The sequence below is a fragment of the Orcinus orca genome, chromosome 5, assembly GCF_937001465.1.
Source record: "Orcinus orca chromosome 5, mOrcOrc1.1, whole genome shotgun sequence".
NCBI classification, from domain to species: domain Eukaryota; kingdom Metazoa; phylum Chordata; class Mammalia; order Artiodactyla; family Delphinidae; genus Orcinus; species Orcinus orca.
This window is the reverse complement of record NC_064563.1, coordinates 5,355,210-5,378,074: the sequence shown is the minus strand read 5'-3', so window position 1 is coordinate 5,378,074 and position 22,865 is coordinate 5,355,210. Positions and strand designations below refer to the sequence as shown.

Genomic DNA, 22,865 nt, shown 5'->3' with positions numbered 1-22,865 from the left:
ACTCAATGGACAGAGATCCTGTTAGAAAAGATGTGCCCTCCACAGCTTGAGGAATTTCTGTATATTCCACCCTCTCTGGCTTTCACACCCAGCCACGTGCACTCATTCCCTCTGCTTCTGGAGGCAAATGAGTGAGTGAAACCAACTGCAGCCTTTCTTTGCAACTTCAAACATGACTTCAGATATGTACGCCTTTCTATGAGGAGTCTTACTACCAGTGAGTGGTCTGAAGCATAATCTGCCTTTGTTGAGGATGTTTTTTAAGGGAAATTCCTGAATTTTAAAAGTCTCTCATGTATGGGACACACAGGAAAATGGAGGAGATAATGGGATCACTGTCTTTTTTTCTTTTTTTTCATGAGTGGATTTTTTTGAAATTTTCACTGGAGTTGAAAATTTAGTTGAGTTACCATGTTGTGTTAGTTTCAGGTGTACAAGCAAAGTGAATCAGTTACACATATATACATACATCCACTCTTTTTTAGATTCTTTTCCCATATAGGGCATGACAGGGTATGGAGTAGAGTTCCCTGTGCGACACAGTAGGTCCTTATTAGTTATCTGTTTTATATATAGTAGTGTGTATGTGTCAATCCCATTCTCCCAATCTATCCCTCCCTGCCTTTCCCTCCCCCGGTAACCATAAATTTGTTTTCTACGGCTGTGACTCTCTTTCTGTTTTGTAGATAAGCTCATTTGTATCATTTTTTTAGATCCCACATATAAGTGATACCATGTGATGCTTGTCTTTCTCTGTCTGCACCTGTCTGTCTTGTTACCTGCTTATAGGTCCGCATACTCCAAGTGGGGGTAACCCCAGCTGCCCCAGAATTCCCAGTGTCAGGGTTTTCAGTTTTAAGAAAAACCTTACCCAATAACCTTGGTATCTTTAGGGGCTGATGTGACCCCTGATCCCTGCTCTGTCATGCCCTCCTCCCACTCACCCCTCTTAATTAGATGGGAGGTCAGAGTTCAGGATGACAGTCACATCCTGGTTGGTAGGAAATTTTAGGAACTTTCTGAGAACTTCTGTCAAGCTATCCAACAGAAAAGTAACAGGTGCTTTACAGCTGGGGCTCCTGGACACATTGAGAAACCAGGCGAGATTCTCCTGCTTAATCTATAGCTCAAGGACAGCACAGAGGGCCAGAGGGGCCACACTCGCCCGCTCCAGCCTGCCTCTGGAAGCACGATGATCACATTCTTCGAGGCCTGTTCAGCCTCCAGCTTGGAACTACTGGCAAACGTGTAAATGAAGATGCCCCGCCATGAACTTTGACGGTGTCAGTCTGCATCCTGTAGATGGACAGCTGACTCTGTTCCTCAGCTAACAGCGCCCGAGTACTAGGATTTAAAAATCAAAGCAGGAGTCGCGTCCCCAAGATGGTGACATAGGTCGTTCCTGGCTTCTCTCCGACTCGCGAGAACATCTCACAACTCTTCAAGAACAAGACAGCACTGAGAGAATCCCAGAACATGGGGTGAGGCTGAACCACTCCTGCGGCTCAGAGACCAAGAAGGTAAGAGAAGCGGCCACAGGCTGCCCGCATGCCCCTCCCAGACCAGCACAGCTCCACGAGGAGGGGTCAGCCCCGAGCCTGGGTTCCTCAAGTGGGAAGAGAGAGCCCGGGATGGACAAACAGCCTCCGCAGCATGGTGGGTCCTTTAGTGGGGTCCCTACTCTGCTCTCGGCCCACAGGGACTGCAGGGGGATCGGGGTGCTCAACCACGAGGAATCTGGCTGTGATGCGGATGGGGGAGGGGCTTGCAAGAACCAGCTCCCGGATCTGGGGGACCGAGTTCCTACCTGCACGGCCCAAGCCCTCATCCCAGGCGGCGGCTTTGCTCACCGCAGAACCAGGTCAGGGGCGCGCTCTGACCGCGGAAGTCGGCAGGGTGCAGATCTGCCTGGTTCGGATCCTCTTTGCCCACGCCCAGGCAAGGGGCTGAGTTCCAGCCCCACCAGGGGCCGTGGAGAGTGCCTCCCAGCCCCATCTGACCCGAAGGGCTGGTGGCAACCCCTGGAAGCTGTGCGGCCCAGTGGTGCTCAGGCCAAGAGGCAGGCGGGCAGAACGGAGCTCCCCCAGGGCAAAGCCAGTACCGGGCCTGCTACACTCAGGCAGGGGAATCCATTCATAGTCAAGGCGGAGGGCAACTCCTGGCCCCTCCTCCCTAGAAAGCCTGTTGTGGAAATTGACAAGTAGCCTGGGGAGGCCCCGCCCCCTCCTGCTCAGGCAAAGGAGCTGAGACATAGCCACACCCACTGTGGAAAGTGTCTTCCGGCCCCATCTAACCGGTAGGGCCCACAAAAACCCCTAAAAGCCGTGAGGCCCAGTGGCGCTGAAGCCGAGAGAAGGGCAGACAGAGCCAATGGTTTGCAGAGCAAAGCCAGTGGCCCTGTTCAGCCAGCGGACTTGGGGCGGGGCGGCTGGAGTGAAGACACCAAAGAGCTTTATCAGTTTCAGAGCTGCGGCTCTCACTGCACCCAGGCAGAGAATCTAGTGTGCAGCCCTGTGTATCGCTGAATACAGCCTTCAGCCTGTCGGACCAGGGCGCCTAACCAGGGCACGTGGAAAGCCGCAGAGCCCATTTACCCGCCCCGTGTAGGCGGGCCCTTACACGGAGAGCGCAGCCTATGGCTTCCCCCGTCTGCAGAGCAACATCAGTGGCCTCACCTGACCAGGGGATTCAGTGCACACTTAGGCCTGATTCAGGCCGCCAAACAACCAGCTGTGCAGGCCCTGGCCTGCTGCCCTTTCAATGCAGGGAGGCTAATTCATTGCTCTATCTACTATTTGTTTTTGTTTTTTTTTTGGAATATAGTTGATTCACAATGTTGTGTTAGTTTCAGGTGTACAGCAAAGTGAATCCGTTATACATATATCTACCTTTTTTAGATTCTTTTCCCATATAGGTTGTTACACAATATTGAGTAGAGCTCCCTGTGCCATACAGTAGGTCCTATTAGTTATTTTTTATATAGTAGTGTGTATATATCAATCCCAATCTCCCAGTTTATCCCTCCCTGCCCCTCCCCCCCTACAAACAGATGTAGGTTTGTTTTCTACATCTGTGAGACTGTTTCTGTTTTGTAAACAAGTTCATTTGTACCATTATTTTAGATTCCACATATAAGCGATATTATATGGTATCTGTCTGACTTCACTTAGTGTGACAATCTCTAGGTCCAACTGCATTGCTGCAAATGGCATTATGTCATCCCTTGTTACGGCTACTACTGAATATAGAGTCAGTCCTGAGCATCTAGTGAGTCTGACCAGAGAATTCAGACAACTGCGGAGCCCACGCTGCAGCCTCACTTGCTGAAGGTGAGGGTTCTCAAGCGTATAGTAGCACTTCTTATCTGTAGACTTTTCTAAATCTTGGTCTTCTGACTGGAGGTGAAATTCTTTTAGAAGTACTAGTGTGAAAGGCTTGAGATTCTAGAAAGCTGTGAAAATTGTGTGCCTTTGGGCAACAAAAGTAGATTTCTGTAGCAGAACATTTAGGGCTTCTGTTTCTCCTTCATCAGCTCATTTTAATTTTGTGTTTGATGAATAAAAAGAGTGATCGATGGGTACAATATTCTGTATCGTCATTATCATCACCACAATGACGACCCCTCCTTCAGCACAGGGCATGGAACACACTGTGTAAATATATGTATGTGTACGTATAATCTCATTTAATCCTTGCTATTATCCCCTGAGACGTACATTATCCTCATCATGCAGATGTGGAAAGTGACCGGGATTTTAATAGATCCAAACTCCTGGACTTCCCTGGTGGCGCGGTGGTTAAGAATCCTCCTGCCAATGCAGGGGACACGGGTTCGAGCCCTGGTCCGGAAAGATCCCACATGCCGCAGAGCAACTAAGCCCATGCGCCACAACTACTGAGCCTGCGCTCTAGAGCCCACGAGACACAACTACTGAGCCTGTGTGCCACAACTACTGAAGCCTACGTGCCTAGAGCCCGTGCTCCACAACAAGAGAAGCCACCGCAGTGAGAAGCCCGCGCACAGCAACAAAGAGTAGCCCCCCCGGTCACCGCAACTAGAGATAGCCCGCATGCAGCAACGAAGACCAAATGCAGCCAAAAGTAAATTAATTAATTAAATTTTTAAAAAATTGATCCAAACTCCTGTAACTACTAAGTGGCAGAGCTGGGTCTCAAGCCCACATCTGTGTGTCTGTGAAAACCAGGCGCAGAAGCAGCACCTCCCAGCCTGAGGAAACGTGATACGCATCGTTGTGGATTTACCAGTTAGAGAAGGAAGAAATTATTGGGTTTATACAACCAGAATCCTTGAACCTTGTGTTCAGTGGACCTCAGGTAAAGCAAAATATTGTATGTAGCTCCACCGGGTCTGAAAGCCCCTCAAAAGGAAAACAAGGAGAACAAAGCAGGAGGAAGTGAGAGGAATCGTCACAGTCAGTCTGGAGATCACAGAACCAGCCACTCAGCCAGCCAGCCAGCCAGCCACAGAACCAACCAGCCAGCCACTGAACCAGCCACCCAGCCACAGAACCAGCCAGCCACACAACCAGCCACTAAGCCAGCCACCAAACCAGCCAGCCACACAACCAGCCACCCAGCCACCGAACCAGCCACCCAGCCACAGAACTTGCCACCCACTCAGCCACAGAACCAGCTCCACAGCCCTTCTTTTCTTCCTTCTGACAACAGGTTTCTGCTTTTTTCCTTCTTTCTTTGTTTTTTTTTTTCAATCCGCATGGGAAGATTTCTAGTCATTTTGTAGCTGAATTCAATAGAAAAATAATGTTTATTCACTTCACAGCCAATTTGGCCAGAACACATCTCTATTCCATGAAATAACGCATTCATACGTTTACGATTCAGAATTGCAGACACATTCCTTGTGTCCAGTGGTGTGTCAGGCTGGATGAAATTAAATATTACTTTCCTTTTTCTTTGCTGTGGATTCACTCGAGTTGCCCTCCTTAGGTGGCACTGGTGCTCTTGGGAGAAGAGCACCATAAAGCTGCAGTAGACCCAAACCAAGATGGGGGGGGGGTGCGGGAACAGTAGGTGGACCCCTCTCACATGCGCGCGCGCACACACACACACTCACACACACACACACACACACACACACACACACACAATCTAGCTTCCTTTCTGCCACCTTCCTGAATCCTCTCACTCAAACCCACTCACTAATCATCAAAGCCAACAGCATCCCCTAGCAGCCCATCTTCAGGCCTCCAGAGCCTTCCATGCTCTAACCCTCCTTCCAGAGCTTCCCTTCCCTCTCAGCTCAGGTTTGATCCCCACCCCAAAGGCAGCCTTTCACCCTCGGAATGTCTCCGAGCCCCAGTTTTCTCGCCTTCTCTCTCATGTGACAATCTCATCTCGTCTGCTTTCTGGTGACCTCGACATCACTCACCTGGCATCCCTCACAAACATCAGCTCTCAATTTCCAGCTTCCCTCAGAAAATGGTTACCTGGATATCCCACAGCACAGCAAACTGTATTTTTTTAGGTTGAACTCATGCACTCAGTATGCCTGTGTTGCATCCGTAAACCATGTCCAGCTGCAGGAGAACTAGAGATAAAAGACAAAGTGCATCCTGCCAGGAACCAAATCGACCTGACACCGTGTACGTTTGTCCCCTAAAGGGAAACAGTCGCGTGACTGCCCTGCCGCGTTCCGCTCCAGAAGGAAGCACAGGCAGAGAGCATGGGCTTGGAACCAGGTGAGCTGGGACCTGGGCAGGTCACGTAGCCTCCCTCCCCACGTGTGCCTGTCTACGTGCTGGAAAGAAAAACACCCGCCTTGTTCCTCTCCTGTGTTCTTAACCCAGAAATAGGAAAGGGTTAAAATTGAATTAAAAGAGAAAGAGAAGGGGCTTTCCTGGTGGCGCAGTGGTTGGGGGTCCGCCTGCCGATGCAGGGGACACGGGTTCGTGCCCCGGTCCGGGAAGATCCCACATGCCGCGGAGCGGCTGGGCCCGTGAGCCATGGCCGCTGAGCCTGCGCGTCCGGAGCCTGTGCTCCGCAACGGGAGAGGCCACAACAGTGAGAGGCCTGCGTACCGCTAAAAAAAAAAAAAAAAAAAAAAAAACGAGGAAGAGAAAAGTACACCTGAAACGAACACAACATTGTAAATCAACTATACTCCAATAAAAAAAAAATTGTTTTTGATGTAAAAAATTAAAGAGGAAGAGAAAAGAAAATGAGTTAGAGGGCACGGTAGAAACACTGGATCAGTAGAGATTCAGAGGTTTTTCCCAAAGTTATTAATCCTGGTGAAATTTAGTTCAGATATTTCACAGGTGCTTCTGGGTTTTTTTTGTTTTTTTTTTTAACATCTTTATTAGGGTATAATTGCTTTACAATGGTGTGTTAGTTTCTGCTTTATAACAAAGTGAATCAGTCATACATAAACATATGTTCCCATATGTCTTCCCTCTTGGGTCTCCCTCCCTCCCACCCTCCCTATCCCACCCCTCCAGGCTGTCACAAGGTGCTTCTGTTTAAGCGACCACCCCGCCTTCCTGTCTCTAGCAGGACACACGAGAAACTAACAGCAGCTGCTTTCCAGGGAGGGGATCCGGGTATTATAAGTTAGAACTGGTAAGAAAACGTCTTACCATCCACCTACAGCCCTGTGTGAATCTTAACCATATGCAATTACTATATTTTCAAAAAATAAAAGCTACCAACCAAACAACACAAAATTCTCTCCAGCGAACAGTTGCAGGGGGGCGGGGGGCGGGGGGAGCTAGGCTAACCATCTTCACCCAAAGTACACATTGTCTTTGGATAAATAAACCCAAATGAGCTCATAAAAATGCATGGAAACACCTGGTACAACCTCATCACCCACAAGACGGAGCCAAGATGCTGTGCAAACCTCATTTTTTGGTTGTTAATTTTTATTTAATATTGGAGTATAGTTGATTTACCCTGTTGTGTTCGTTTCAGGTGGTTTGGGGTTTTTTGTTTGTTTGAGGTTTTTTTTTTTTTGCAAACCTCATTTCTGACCGACTGTGGGATGCCAAGAAGTGGGCGCTGGCTCGGGCCCTGCAGGCTCCAGGCCACCGAGGGGTTAACTGAAGTCAGGTGACAGGATCAGGTACCGCCTTGGCCCTGGCACTGACTGGCCTTCACCTCTCTGGCTCTTCACCTCCGGGACCACAGGGGCCCAGGAGAGCCTCTGGAGGATGACAGGACTGGCTGCAGGTGAAATCCGGGAACAGTGTGCATGGTGACAACATGAAATGGATAGAGGGCTGGCATGATGGTCCTTAGAATGCTCAGGGAGGCAGAGGAACGTAATTCTTGTTCATCAGTGACTGAGCGCTTTGCGGGCTTTAGTCTATCCAGTGTTCACAAACCTTTATGAGCTGAGGGCTGTTTTCGCCGCTGGTTTATAGGTGAGAAAAATGAGGCTCAAAAGGGTTCATTAACTTGCCCAGCATCCTACAGCTGGGAGTTGTGGAACTGGAATTCAAACCCAGGCCTTCCAACCCCAAAGCCTATAAAGTGTATTCAAAGATGTATTTAATAACAATTTAATGTCAAGTACCCTTGAATTCTTTTTTTTTTCATTTACAGTATTTCAAACTTTTTAAACCTACCATAAAAATGTACAGATCGTGGACGTTGATTTTGATGAATTTTGACAATTGCATCCATCTGTGTAAGCACCACCCAAAACAAGATGTAAAACATTTCCTTGATCCCAGAACATTCCTTTAAGCCTTTTTCCTGTCAGCTCCTCTCCCGACCCCCAGGGAACACATTCTGATTTCTATCTCTGCGGTTTGCCTGCTGTCAATTCCCTACGATTGGAGTGTGTCATCTGCTGTGTCTGGCTTCTCTCACTCAGCACGTTTTGCGAGATTCGTCCTCGTTATTCAGAGTATTGATAATTCAAAGCACTTTTTAACTCTGATCCCCTGAGGGGCAGGTGAGTACTGTGTCGGTAAGACTTTTTTAGAGTATCAGTGGGCTGTCCCTCTTGGCTTTCTGAGAAGCTAACCTTCACCCTAGTCCAGGTGCCTGGGAGGAAATTAGCATCGGCTGCAGAAGGAAATCCAGGAGAAAGCCCCAGGTAACCACCGCCTTTTCTCGATCATGATGGTTGAATTAACTCTGCAACATAGTGGCTCTCAAACCACATTTTGGACGATAGCTTGTTGTCATTGTTGTTTTTTCCAGTGCAATAACTTTTAGCCAACAGCACACTAAATAAATATGTTGAAATCGGTGATATTTTGACCTCTAGGCAGGCAAAAACATATCAGCCGTTTAACCAACATGACAGCGTCTCGTCAAAGAAGACCGAATGGCACGGATTTGAATGTTCACCACGTTTGCACGAACCCCGTGTACCGGGCGAGTAAACCCGGCCAGGAAGATGCAGAGCAACACGTTCTATGACTCTCGGCTCTCGTTACCACTGCGCGATTCCCACATCTCCAAGAACCCGTGTGCTCAGCCTTTATTTCTCCCTAATGATGTTTATCTGTATACTCCTTGAAGTGCACCTTGAGAGCAAAGTAATTGTGAGCCCAAAGGTTGAAAACTTAGTGAAGAAAACATGAAGCAAGAAGGACGAACTTATAAGGCATGATTCCCTCCCAGCCTCCTTCCCTCGACCCCTTTTGGTCCTTTGGTGAGTTCAGAAAAGACCTTTGTTACCTTACATTCTGTGTCCAAACCAGATTTATATACCTTCATGTGTTGTTTATTACTTGTATGTACTTATTTTCATTGTACAATTGACAGAGTTTTCTACCTGTGAAAGCGGTTGAAGTATCTCGGATTAGGAGAAAATACATCGTGATTTTTTTTTCCCACTAAAATTGATGAGAAAAAATTTCTCATGAATGACTTTTCCCTTAGTAGCAAAATTTCAGAAGTGGATTAGGTGGTTCAGCAGGGACGAGTGGGTGTAGATTTCTGAATTTCCAAACTGGGATTCTGCAGCATGACGATCACCTTGAATTGTCTAAAATCCCTTTACACTCCTGGGGTCTGACTGTGGGTGGAGACTTTCATAAAAGCAATGCAGGCGGAAAGGGCAGATAGAAGAACAGTGGCTCCTTGGCCCGCCCGGAGGTGGGAAAGAAAGGAGGAGAGAAAAAAGAGATAAAATTCGCAAAAATGTCCTTACCGACCAGTGATCTTGGCCTCCTTAATCAATAGAAATTGACAAGAGGCCAGACAAGAAATTCAAGCAAGGCTTTATTGGGGCCCCTGCTGCAGCAGAGGCGGGGCGGGGGGGGCGGGGTGGAGAGTGAGAACAAACAACAGGTTCCCTTGCTCACTTGCTCCCCTAGTTGGGTGGGGTGACGAGCTGGGGAGGGGAGGGGTAGGTCTGGGGGTCGGGCCGGAGGTGTGGCTTAGGTGGTCTGCCCGCCCCTTTGGTGGTGTCGTGTGCAGGGGGCATGCGCAGTGCCCTGCTTTTGCTCCCGGCTCTTCGGAAGTGGCAGTTGGGTTTTTGGTCTTTTTGTATCTTCTTGTCCATAATTTGCCCCAACTGTGCATGCACGCAGCTGTTTTTAGTGCTTTATGATTTCTTTGTATTTTGTTGCTGGAGGAGATGTTTGTCCAGGTGCAAGCACTGCAGCAGAGGGTCCCAGGTCCCAGGTCCCAGCCTGTCTTAAAACCGGGCATTGGCTCCATTGAAGAAAACCACGTCAGGCCCAAAGGAGGGAGGCCCTGGCAGCTAGCTCCCCGGAAGCGTCCTCAGATGCCACTGCCGGGGCCCGTGGCCTGGCGAGAGCCCGTCTTTCAGGACCAGAGGTGCTGCCCCAGGCTCAAGATCCTTGGTCACAGCGGCACAGACCTCAGAGGACATTCCCCCGGGACCTGGAGAGAAGGACCTCACCCTAAGGACCCCACCTGCAGGGCAAGCCCCCGACACCCTAGGCGGGCACTCACGATGTGCCCTTTCTCAGCTCCTAATCCACAATCAATGCCCCCAGGACAGCGCCCCCTGCAGGTAACCACAGACTCTGAGCACACAGTTGCAGGGCAGAGGAGGTGTCCAAGGAGAGTGCGAGGTGTGAGCCACAAAGCCCAGCTCCAGGAGGCTGCAGGAAGAGTGACCCAGGTCCTAAGCAACAGAGACATCAGGGGACGGGGTGTGTGTGTGTATGTGTGTGCGTGTGCGTGTGCATGTTCCCGGGGAGGGTAAATGAAAAGTGACCTAGGAAACATCTACCATTTGCAATGTGTGGACCTTACTTGGGTCTTCATTTTAAACAATCTGTTAAAAAAAATTATTAGTAAGGGAGATGTAATGATTTTAAGGAATTGCTCATGGCTTTAGTGTGATAATAGTATGATGGTTATGTTTTTCTAAAAGAATCCTTAGAGATACATCCTGAAACATTTGGGGATGAAATGATAGAGTATCTGGGATTTGCTTCAAAGCGACGGCTTGGCAGGGAGTTGAAAGGAGAACAGATAAAACACCAGGGGCTGTGTGTTCACACCGTTAAACCCAGGCCATGGGAACACGAGAGTTCTGTTACTGTCTGGTCCACTTTTGAATGTGTTTGAGGTTTCCCATAATATGACGTAAGGAAAGGTGGGAAAGAGGGTGGTGGAACGGAATGGGACCCAGAAGTGGAAGAGAGTTCATGAGGACCGGGGAAAAGAAGGAAGACCACGCACACACACACATACACACACACACACACCCAGAAGGAAGAAAGGACAGGCTCTTAGGAAGGGGGCCACACTCGGGGCCCAGGCACCAGGCAGAGGGTGCAGGATCCCGGGGTGTGAGCTCTGGTGGTGGCCGTGGGATTGGTCCTCTGAGCCAGCAGAGCAGGGAGATGGAACGGCCACCAGGGATGGGCCTGGGCGGGAGTCCTGCTGTCCCACTTCTGCCCCTGAATGCAGACGGCAGCTTGGTCTGCATTGTCCGCATTATGACCTGTACCTGCTGGCGCCACCAGGGGCAAGACAGATGCAGCCAAAGAAATAGAACAGAGAGAAAGGTTTACAAGCCCCGAGAAAATTAGGTACAACTACAAAGGATTCCTGAAGAGACTTGGGGGGCAGGGCAGGAAGCAGAGAGAGGAGCTGGGAGGAAGGGGGGTTAATTTTACTCCCCGACTAAAACAGTGCAGCCGAGGGGAGGTCCACTCGCCTCACGCAGAGCCTGGAGGGCGTGTGGAAATCTCACGTCTGGAGTGGGTTTAAAATAAACGCAAATGGGGACTTCCCTGCTGGCGCAGTGGTTGAGAGTCCGCCTGCCGATGCAGGGGACGCGGGTTCGTGCCCCGGTCCGGGAGGATCCCACATGCTGCGGAGCGGCTGGGCCCGTGAGCCATGGCCGCTGAGCCTGCGCTTCCGGAGCCTGTGCTCCGCAACGGGAGAGGCCACAACAGTGAGAGGCCCGCGTACTGCAAAAAAAAAAAAAAAAAAAGAAGAAAAAGAAAAAAAGAAACGCCAATGAGGGGTTGTCGTGTTTTGGTTTCTACTATTTATATATTTAGGATTCATTCACTACCAGTTTCTAAGAAGGAATTTAAAGACTCTACTAATAATAATCTGCATAGTTTCTTGGGAAATGTTTTGGTTTTGAAACCTCAGTCAATGTTGCAGCCCTGGAACAACTTACTGCTAATTCTGGTTAACACGAGGATGTGTTCACCACAACTCAATCACTCAGGCTCCGAAGGGTGCTTTCATTTTTTTTTAATTTTATCGAAGTAGAGCTGATTTACAATGTTCTTAATTTCTGCTGTCCAGCAAACTGACTCAGTTATACATATATATATTCTTTTTCATATTCTTTTCCATTATGGTTTATCATAGGATATTGAATATAGTTCCCTGTGCTCTACAGTAGGACCTTGTTGTTTTTCCATTCCGTATGTAAAAGCTTCCATCTGCTAACCCCAGCCTCTCACTCCATCCCTCTACCAACCCTCACCCCCTTGGCAACCACAAGTCTGTTCGCTATGTCTGTGAGTCTGTTTTTCTTACATAGACATGTTGATTTGTATCATATTTTAGATTCCACATATAAGCAATATCATATGATTTTTGTCTTTCTCTGTCTGACTTCACTTAGTAGGATAATCTCTAGGTCCTCCACCCATGTGTCTGCAAATGGCATTATTTCATTCTTTTTTATGGCTGATATTCTTGTGTGTGTGTATGTGTGTGTATTGTATGTACATATATCAATCACATCTTCTTTATCCATTCATCTGTCGATGGACATTTAGATTGCTTCCATGTCCTGGCTATCGTAAATAGTGCTGCAATGAACATTGCGGTACATGTATCTTTTTGAATTATAGTCTTGTCTAGGTATATGCCCAGGAGTGGGATTGCAGGATCATATGATAGCTCTATTTTTAGGTTTTTGAGGAACCTCCATACCTTTCTTCATAGTGGCTGCCCCAGTTTACATTCCCACCAACAGTGTAAGAGGGTTCTGCAAAGTGTGTTTTAAATAAGATGAGAGAGAAAAAGAAATTAAGGGAGAAATTGTTTTTCCATCTGCATTTTATACGGCCTGAAAATCTACGGCTCAAGAACTTGAGACAGACAGTCGGAGAAAATGAGCTTGGGAAACACCTCCCCTACAGAGACATCAAGTGGTCCACTAAGCCCAAAGAGCGAGTTCTAGCAAGAAGGGGTTAAAAAAAAAAAGAAGAAGAAAGGGTTCAAGTTCACAGAATAATGTTGAGTGTCCACCAGACAAAGACAGACTTTGCTTTCCTCTGATACAGATTTACCAGTTGCGTGGTTTTCTTTCTGATTTTTCAGAGAGCGTGACCTTTCCCTTAACCCTTTTTTTTTTTTAGTATTCTTTTTTTTTTTAACATCTTTATTGGAGTATAATTGCTTTACAATGGTGTGTTAGTTTCTGCTTTATAACAAAGTGAATCAGTTATACATATACATATGTTCCCGTATCTCTTCCCTCTTGCGTCTCCCTCCCTCCCACCCTCCCTATCCCACCCCATAGCACACAGAGCTGATCTCCCTGTGCTATGCAGCTGCTTCCCACTAGCTGTCTACTTTACATTTGGTAGTGTATATATATGTCCATGCCTCTCTCTCACTTTGTCCCAGCTTACCCTTCCCCCTCCCCATGTCCTCAAGTCCATTCTCTAGCAGGTCTGCATCTTTATTCCCATCTTGTCCCTAGGTTCTTCATGACCATTTTTTTTTAGACTCCATATATATGTGTTAGCATACAGTATTTGTTTTTCTCTTTCTGACTTACTTCACTCTATATGACAGTCTCTAGGTCCATCCACCTCACTACAAATAACTCAGTTTCGTTCCTTTTTATGGCTGAGTAATATTCCATCGTATATATGTGCCACATCTTCTTTATCCATTCATCTGTTGATGGACACTTAGGTTGCTTCCATGTCCTGGCTATTGTAAATAGAGCTGTCATTGTTGGTGAGGTCCTACCACAGATGGATGGCAAAGCCATGTGCCTGTCTCTTCATGTCAAAGACAACCCTCAGAATGGGAGAAAATATTTGCAAATCAACTGACAAAGGATTAATGTCCAAAATTTACAAGCAGCTCATGAAGCTCAATATCAAAAAAACAAACAACCCAATCCAAAAATGGGCAGAAGACCTAAATAGACATTTCTCCAAAGAAGATATACAGATTGCCAACAAACACATGAAAGGATGCTCAACATCACTAATCATGAGAGAAATGCAAATCAAAACTACAATGAGGTATCATCTCACACCAGTCAGAATGGCCATCATCAAAAAGTCTACAAACAATAAGTGCTGGTGAGGGTGTGGAGAAAAGGGATCCCTTAATCTTTGACATGAAGAGACAGGCACATGGCTTTGCCATCCATCTGTGGTAGGACCTCACCAACAATGACAGCCCCCAGGGACTGCGACCTCCAGGGGTGTGACAGCCTGTCCGGGTTCAGCCCTCTGGGGATTTGAAATGCAGCCTGATTCTTAGGGCCTAGGCTGTGCACAGAAGAGAGAGTCGTCAGTGGGTTTGGGATGCAGGCAAAGCATCCTGGCTGGCATGGGTTTAGGGTGCTTATTTACCTCTATGAGTTTATGAAGATTAAATGAGAATATTTAGCTTAAACATTTAGCCCAGCGTTGGGCACCTGTTAAGTGCTGAGGAAATGAGGTATATTGTTGTTGTTATTATTCATTGCTATTATTGCTAGCATTGTTATTTCATGGGCATAACGAATGAGCTGGCAATCCTAGCACGGATTCCAGCCAGAATTTGACGTGGCCAAAATAAAACCAGACTCGCAGCCCAGTGAAGGAGGCTGAGCCCAACAGGACCTAAAGGTGGCTCTCCAGCTGCGGCCACCCCCGATGAGAAAGGGCTTCTAGACAAAGCTCCTTGAAGCTGGTGCTTGCTGTGTCCCTAAGCATAGGGACAGCCCCCAAAGGCTGTGTTTTCTAAGTTGTGGATGGCCAGTCTGCAATATCCGTATTAGGTGTTTTTTCCTCTGGGGCCCCCCAAGGCAGGCCTGCTTCAGTCCTGATAAGGAATTCCAGAGGAGTCGGTGGTCTTCATTTGAGAAAGGGGGAGCTTGTTTCGAGACCAGGCAAGTGAGTGTGAAACTTCCTGCCAGTGCACGGGGGTGGGGTAGGGCGGGAGGTGCCAATTTCTGTAGGTTGGTCACCTGCTGCCGTTCTGTAACATATCAAGGAGTCAGAATCTGGTGATTTTATTCACTGAAGAAGGCAAATCAGAGCAGGTGCGTTGGTGGGGGTAGGAGCAGCTGGGTCAACAGAGAAAAACCCTGCCCCTCCTCAAATCTCAGGGTGGGCTCAAAGCCAGTGTGGCCAGGGATGCCCGGGGACCTGGAAACAGGGAGCCCCGCTCGTATTCTGTAATAACCTACCTGGGAAACGAATTTGAAAAAGAATAGATGCATGTATATGTATAACTGAATCACTTTGCTGTACACCTGAAACTAACACAACATTGAAAATCAACTATACGCCAATGTAAAATGAAAATTACATTTTAAAAAATCCCTGTGAAGTAAGATCTATCACGTGCTCTCGTTCTTATAAAACAAAATCTACATTTTCAATGTTTCTGCCTTCCTCTTTAGCCCAAGATATGTTGGAGCCCTGTAAGAAATTCTTTTTTTTTTTTTTTTTTTTTTTTTTTGGTGGTGCGCGGGCCTCTCACCGTTGCGGCTCCTCCCGCTGCGGAGCACAGGCTCCGGACGCGCAGGCTCAGCGGCCATGGCTCACGGGCCCAGCCGCTCCGCAGCACGTGGGATCTTCCCGGACCGGGGCACGAACCTGCATCAGCAGGCAGACTCTCAACCACTGCGCCACCAGGGAAGCCCAAGAAATTCTTTTATTCACAAAAGAATGCCCTTATAACTGTTAGAAGCACTTTAATTTTATTAGTGATACTGCTTTAGAACTTCTATACGGCTTCGTGAATTCCGGCTTTGAAGCTGCAATTTCTGAAATCTTACTTTCTCTATTTAAACATCAGTTTCAAAAATAATCTTTTTCAACATTTAAAAGATCAGAGGACCTGTTTAAACCCCTCTTTAAGACAGGAACATGATTCAGTGTCCATCCCCCTCTTCCACAGATGCCCCAAACTATAAAAGAAACTTCTTGCCTTTTCATTTTGAAGAAGAAGTTATTGGAAGAAGTGACTATTCCAGTCATTCCAGGGAGCAATTTAGAAAGTTGTAGCATTTTTCCCTCCTTGGGGTTTTGCCAGAGGAGGGAAAAAAAAGTATTGTTAATAGAAGTTGCAGCTGTCACAACCATCAGAGACTATGAGGGAGGGGTGCAAGTTTGAGTGCAAATGTGTTCTTTTTTTTTTTCTTTTTTTGAATTTTATTTTATTTTTTTTATACAGCAGGTTCTTATTAGTTATCTGTTTTATACATGTTAGTGTATATATATCAATCCCAATCTCCCAATTCATCCCACCCCACCCCCACTTTTCCCCCTTGGTCCATACATTTGTTCTCTACATCTGTGTCTCTGTTTCTGCCTTGCAAACTGGTTTATCTGTACCATTTTTCTAGATTCCACATATATGTGTTAATATACAATATTTGTTTTCCTCTTTCTGACTAACTTCACTCAGTATGACACTCTCTAGGTACATCCACAGCTCTACAAATGACCCAATTTTGTTCCCTTCTATGGCTGAGTACTATTCCATTGTATATATGTACCACATCTTCTATATCCATTCATCTGCCGATGGGCATTTAGGTTGCCTCCATGACCTGGCTATTGTAAATAGTGCTGCAATGAACATTAGGGTGCAAGTGTCTTTTTGAATTATGGTTTTCTCTGGGTATATGGCCAGTAGTGGGATTGCTGGATCATATGGTAATTCTATATTTAGTTTTTTAAGGAACCTCCGTATTGTTCTCCATAGTGGCTGTATCAATTTACATTCCCACCAACAGTGCAAGAGGGTTCCTTTTTCTCCACATCCTCTCCAGCACTTGTTGTTTGTAGATTTTCTGATGATGCCCATTCTAACCAGTGATACCTCATTGTAGTTTTGATTCTCATTTCTCTAATAATTAGTGATGTTGAGCAGCTTTTCATGTGCCTCTTGGCCATCTGTATGTCTTCTTTGGAGAAATGTCTAATTAGGTCTTCTGCCCATTTTTGGATTGGGTTGTTTGGTTTTTTAATATTGAGCTGCATGAGCTGTTATTTTGGAGATTAATCCTTTGTCCATTGATTCATTTGCAAAAATTTTCTCCCATTCTGAGGACTTTCATCTTGCTTATAGTTTCCTTTGCTGTGCAAAAGCTTTTAAGTTTCATTAGGTCCCATTTGTTTATCTTTGTTTTTATTTCCATTTCTCTAGGAGGTGGGTCAAAAAAGATCTTGCTGTGATTTATGTCAAAGACTGTTCTTCCTATGTTGTCCTCTAAGTTTTATAGTGTCCAGTCTTACATTTAGGTCTTTAATCCATTTTGAGTTTATTTTTGTGTATGGTGTTAGGAAGTGTGCTAATTTCATTCTTTTACATGGAGCTGTCCAGTTTTCCCAGCACCACTTACTGAAGAGACTGTCTTTTCTCCATTGTATGTTCTAGCCTACTTTGTCTTATATTAGTTGACCATAGGTGTGTGGGTTTATCTCTGGGCTTTCTCCCCTGTTTCATTGATCTATATTTCTGTTTTTGTGCTGATACCATATTGTCTTGATGCCTGTAGCTTTGTAGTATAGTCAGAAGTCAGGGAGTCTGATTCCTCCACCTCTGTTTTTTTCCCTCAACATTGCTTTGGCTATTCGGGGTCTTTTGTGTCTCCATACAAATTTTAAGATTTTTTTTGTTCTAGTTCTGTAAAAAAGGCCATTGGTAATTTGATAGGGATTGCATTGAATCTGTAGATTGCTTTGGATGGTATAGTCATTTTCACAATATTGATTCTTCCAATCCATATCCAAGAATATGGTATATCTCTCCATCTGTTTGTGTCATCTTTGATTTCTTTCATCAGTGTCTTATAGTTTTCTGAGTACAGGTCTTTTACCTCCTTAGGTAGGTTTATTCCTAGGTATTTTATTCTTTTTCTTACAATGGTGAATGGGATTGTTTCCTTAATTTCTCTTTCTGATCTTTCACTGTTAGTGTATAGGAATGCAAGAGATTTCTGTGCATTAATTTTGTATCCTGCAACCTTACCAAATTCATTGATTAGCTCTAGTAGTTTTCTGGTGGCATATTTAGGATTTTCTATGTATAGTATCATGTCATCTGCAAGCAGTGACAGTTTTACTTCTTCTTTTCCAGTTTGTATTCCTTTTATTTCTTTTTCTTCTCTGATTGCCATGACTAGGACTTCCAAAACTATGTTGAACAATAGTGGCAATAGTGGACATCCTTGTCTTGCTCCTGATCTTAGAGGAAATGCTTTCAGTTTTTACCATTGAGAATGATGTTTGCTGTGGGTTTGTTGTATATGACCTTTATTATGTTGAGGTAGGTTCCCTCTGTGCCCACTTTCTGGAGAGTTTTTATCATAAATGGGTGTTGAATTTTTTCAAAAGCTTTTTCTGCATCTACTGAGATGATCATATGGCTTTTATTCTTCAGTTTGTTAATTGGTGTATCACACTGATTGATTTCATATATTGAAGAATCCTTGCATCTCAGGGATAAATCCCACTTGATCATGGTGTATGATCTTTTTATTATGTTGTTGGATTCTGTTTTCTAGTATTTTGTTGAGGATTTTTGCATCTATATTCATCAGTGATATTGGTCTGTAATTTTCTTTTTTTGTAGTATCTTTGTCTGGTTTTGGTATCAGGGTGACGGTGGCCTCGTAGAATGAGTCTGGGAGTATCCCTTCCTCTGCAATTTTTTGGAAGAGTTTGAGAAGGATGGGTGTTAGCTCTTCTCTAAAGGTTTGATAGAATTCATCTGTGAAGCCATCTGGTCCTGGACTTTTGTTTGTTGGAATATTTTTAATCACAGTTTCAATTTCATTACTTGTGATTGGTCTGTTCATATTTTCTATTTCTTCCTGGTTCAGTCTTGGAAAGTTATACCTTTCTACGAATTTGTCCATTTCTTCCAGGTTGTCCATTTTATTGGCATAGAGTTGCTTGTAGTAGTCTCTTATGATGCTTTGTATTTCAGCAGTGTCCATTGTAACTTCTCCTTTTTCATTTCTAATTTTATTGATTTGAGTCCTCTCCCTCTTTTTCTTGATGGGTCTGGCTAATAGTTTTAAGTTTTATTTATCTTCTCAAGGAACCAGCTTTTAGTTCTATCGATCTTTGCTATTGTTTTCTTTGTTTCTATTTCATTTATTTCTGCTCTGATCTTTATGATTTCTTTCCTTCTACTAACTTTGGGTTTTGTTTGTTCTTCTTTCTCTAGTTCCTTTAGGTGTAAGGTTAGATTGTTTATCTGAGATGTTTCTTGTTTCTTGAGGTAGGCTTGTATTGCTATAAACTTTCCTCTTAGAACTGCTTTTGCTGCATCCCATAGGTTTTTGGATCGTCATGTTTTCGTGGTCATTTGTCTCTAGGTTTTTTCTGATTTCTTCTTTGATTTCTTCAGTGATCTCTTGGTTATTTATTAATGCGTTGTTTAGCCTCCATATGTTTGTGGGTTTTTTTCCCTGTAATTGATTTCTAATCTCATAGCGTTTTGGTCAGAAAAGATGCTTGATATGATTTTAATTTTATTAAATTTACCAGGGCTTGATTTGTGACCCAAGGTGTGATCTATCCTGGAGAATGTTCCGTGTGCACTTGAGAAGAAAGTGTAATCTGCTGTTTTTGGATGGAATGTCCTATAAATATCAATTAAAATCTGTCTGGTCTATTGTGTCATTTAAGGCTTCCATTTCCTTATTAATTTTCTGTCTGGATGCTGTGTCCATTGGTGTAAGTGAGGTGTTGAAGTCCCCCACTATTATTTTGTTACTGTCGATTTCCTCTTTTATAGCTGTTAGCATTTGCCTTATGTATTGAGGTGCTCCTAAGTTGGGTGCATATATATTTATAATTGTTATATCTTCTTCTTGGATTGATCCCTTGATCATTATGTAGTGTCCTTCCTTGTCTCTTAACATTATTTTAAAGTCTATTTTATCTGATATGAGTATTGCTACTCCAGCTTTCTTTTGATTTCCATTTGCATGGAATATTTTTTTCCATCCCCTCACTTTCAGTCTGTATGTGTCCCTAGGTCTGAAGTGGTTCTCTTATAGACAGCATATATATGGGTCTTGTTTTTTTATTCATTCTGTGAGCCTGTGTCTTTTGGTTGGAGCATTTAATCCATTCACATTTAAGGTAATTATCAATATGTATGTTCCTATTACCATATTTTTAACTGTTTCGGTTTTTTTTTTTTTTTTTTTTTTTTTGTAGGTCCTTTTCTTCTCTTGTGTTTCCCACTTAGAGAAGTTCCTTTAGCATTTGTTGTAGAGCTGGTTTGGTGGTGCTGAATTCTCTTAGCTTTTGCTTGTCTGTAAAGCTTTTGACTTCTCTATCGAATCTGAATGAGATCCTTGCCGGGTAGAGTAATCTTGATTGTAAGTTCTTCCCTTTCATCACTTTAAATATATCATGCCACTCCCTTCTGGCTTGTAGAGTTTCTGCTGAGAAATCAGCTGTTAACCTTATGGGAGTTCCCTTGTATGTTATTTGTCATTTTTCCCTTGTTGCTTTTAATAGTTTTTCTTTGTCTTTAATGTTTGTCAATTTGATTACCATGTGTCTCGGCATGTTTCTCCTTGGGTTTATCCTGCCTGAGACTCTCTGTGCTTCCTGGACTTGGGTGGTTATTTCCTTTCCCATGTTAGGGAAGTTTTGGACTGTAATCTCTTCAAATATTTTCTTGGGTCCTTTCTCTCTCTCTTCTCCTTCTGGAACCCCTATAATGTGAATGTTGGTGCATTTAATGTTGTCCCAGAGGTCTCTTAGGCTGACTTCATTTCTTTTCATTCTTTTTTCTTTATTCTGTTCTGCAGCAGTGAATTCCACCATTCTGTCTTCCAGGTCACTTATCTGTTCTTCTGCCTCAGTTGTTCTGCTATTGATTCCTTCTAGTGCATTTTTCATTTCAGTTATTGTATTGTTCATCTCTGTTTGTTTGTTCTTTAATTCTTCTAGGTGTTTGTTCCTTAATTCTTCTAGGTCTTTGTTAAACATTTCTTGCATCTTCTCCATTCTTTTTCTGAGGTCCTGGATCATCTTCACTATCATTATTCTGAATTCTTTCTCTGGAAGGTTGCCTATCACCACTTCCTTTAATTGTTTTTCTGGGGTTTTATCTTGTTTCTTCATCTGGTACATAGCCCTCTGCCTTTTCCTTTTGTCTGTCTTTCTGTGATTGTGGTTTTTGTTCCACAGGCTGCAGGATTGTAGTTCTTCTTGCTTCTGCTGTCTGCCCTCTGGTGGATGAGGCTATCTAAGAGGCTTGTGCAGGCTTCCTAATGGAGGGACTGGTGGTGGGTAGAGCTGGGTGTTGCTCTGGTGGGCAGAGCTCAGTAAAACTTAAATATACTTGTCTGCTGATGGGGGGGTGCTGGGTTCCCTCCCTCTTGGGTTGTTTGGCCTGAGGCGACTCAGCACTAGAGGCTACAGGCACTTTGGTGGGGCTAATGGCAGACTCCGGGAGGGCTCATGCCAAGGAGTACTTCTTAGAACTTCTGCTGCCAGTGTCCTTGTCCCCACAGTGAGCCACAGCCACCCCCCGCCTCTGCAGGAGACCCTCCAACACTAGCAGGTAGGTCTGGTTCAGTCTCCTATGGGGTCACTGCTCCTTCCCCCGGGTCCTGATGCACATACTACTTTGTGTGTGCCCTCCAAGAGTGGAGTCTCTGTCTCCCCCAGTCCTGTCGAAGTCCTGCAATCAAACCCCACTAGGCTTCAAAGTCTGATTCTCTAGGAATTCCTCCCCCCGTTGCCGGACCCCCAAGTTGGGAAGCCTGACGTGGGGCTCAGAAGAGTGTTCTTAAAGAGAGTGCTGCCTAAAACTCAAGATATAAGTCACATACCATAAAATTCACCTTCTTAAAGTATACACTTCAGTGGGTTTTAGCATGAAGTTGTGCAACCATCCCAACTAATTCCAGAACATTCCACGATTCTAAAAAGAGGCCGCATACCCATTAGCTGTCACTCTGCATCCATCCCACATCCATCCTCACCCCCAGACCCTGGCAATCGCTAACCTACTTCCTGTCTCTGTGAATTTGCCTGGTATGGATATCTCATATAAGTGGAATCATACACCATGCGGCCTTTCCTATCTGGCTTCTTTCATTCAGCACGTCCATGTTGTAGCATGTATCCGTACTTCATTCCTTTCTGTGCTGAGTAATCATTGTGTGGATAGACCATATTTCACTTATCAGTCGATAGACATGTGGATTGCTTCCGCTTTGGGTCTGTTATGAAAAATACTGCTATGAGCCTTCATGGACGGGTTTTTATGTGAATATACATTTTCAGTTCTCTGGGGTGAATACCTAGGAGTGGGAATTGCTGGGTTGTATGGTAACCATATTTACCTGTTTGAGGAACCTCCATACTGTTTTCCACAGTGGCTGCACCATGTTACATTCCCACCAGCGATGTGTGACGGTTCCAGTTTCTCCACACCATTGCCAACACTTGTGATTTTGATTTTAGCCATCCTAGTGAGTGTGACAGGGTTATCTCATTGCGTAGATCTTCAAGGAAGGTTTGCAAATAGGATATAATTGTTTTTCCGCAGGAGACCAAACAACTCACTTCTAAACCCTTCATTTTAGCATTATAAGATGTGTCTTCTGTTTGGGTTACGATATGAATAATGACTGAATAAAGATGACTAGATCACGAAGGCTGTCCTCTTGGGCACCACTTCCTTTGCTCCCATCTCAAACACAGCGCTAAACACGCCCTGCCAGCCCCTCATGCTGACAGCGGGGCTGCCACCATGCAACTGAGCCCTCCACTTAGCCAGGGAGGCCAGGGCCAGATCATAGCACTGCCTCGGATCCTGGCTCAGCTCTGCTTCGAGCCCACCTTGCTGAGAGCTGCCCGCATCTGTGGGGGACTTAGGAGATGAAGCAGGACTCAAGTCCCCTGTGGTTTTTCAACCACATCAAAGCGGGGATGGGGCTTTCTAACTCTGAGCTTCTGCTGTTCCGTGTCCCCTTCCAAGGCCCAGATGTCCTCCTGAACCTCCAAGACTTCGACTCCTTTCTGGAGATGGGCTAGTCTTCCTTAGCCCCCAGCAGGGCCATCTGCATTCATTTCCAGCAGGTTGAAGGTTGACCAGCCCAGAGTCAGCAGTTCAAGGGCTCGAAGATAGAACTGTCTCTATTTGTCGTCTCCTACTAAAATGAACTCAGCTCTTGAGCCCTTGTTTCTGCT

The 22,865-nt window shown here is 45.2% G+C and overlaps 1 protein-coding gene across 1 annotated transcript in view; it reads left to right on the top strand.

Annotated features, from left to right (window-relative positions):
• Positions 1-9,253, top strand: part of UBE2E2 (ubiquitin conjugating enzyme E2 E2) — a 369,862-nt gene extending 360,609 nt beyond the window's left edge. Inside the window, exon 6 of the mRNA XM_049710133.1 lies at positions 7,585-9,253. Coding sequence (XP_049566090.1) covers positions 7,585-7,601 — 17 coding nt within the window. The 3' untranslated portion in view covers positions 7,602-9,253. The remainder of the gene's footprint in view (positions 1-7,584) is intronic.
• The last annotated feature ends 13,612 nt before the right edge of the window (positions 9,254-22,865 follow it).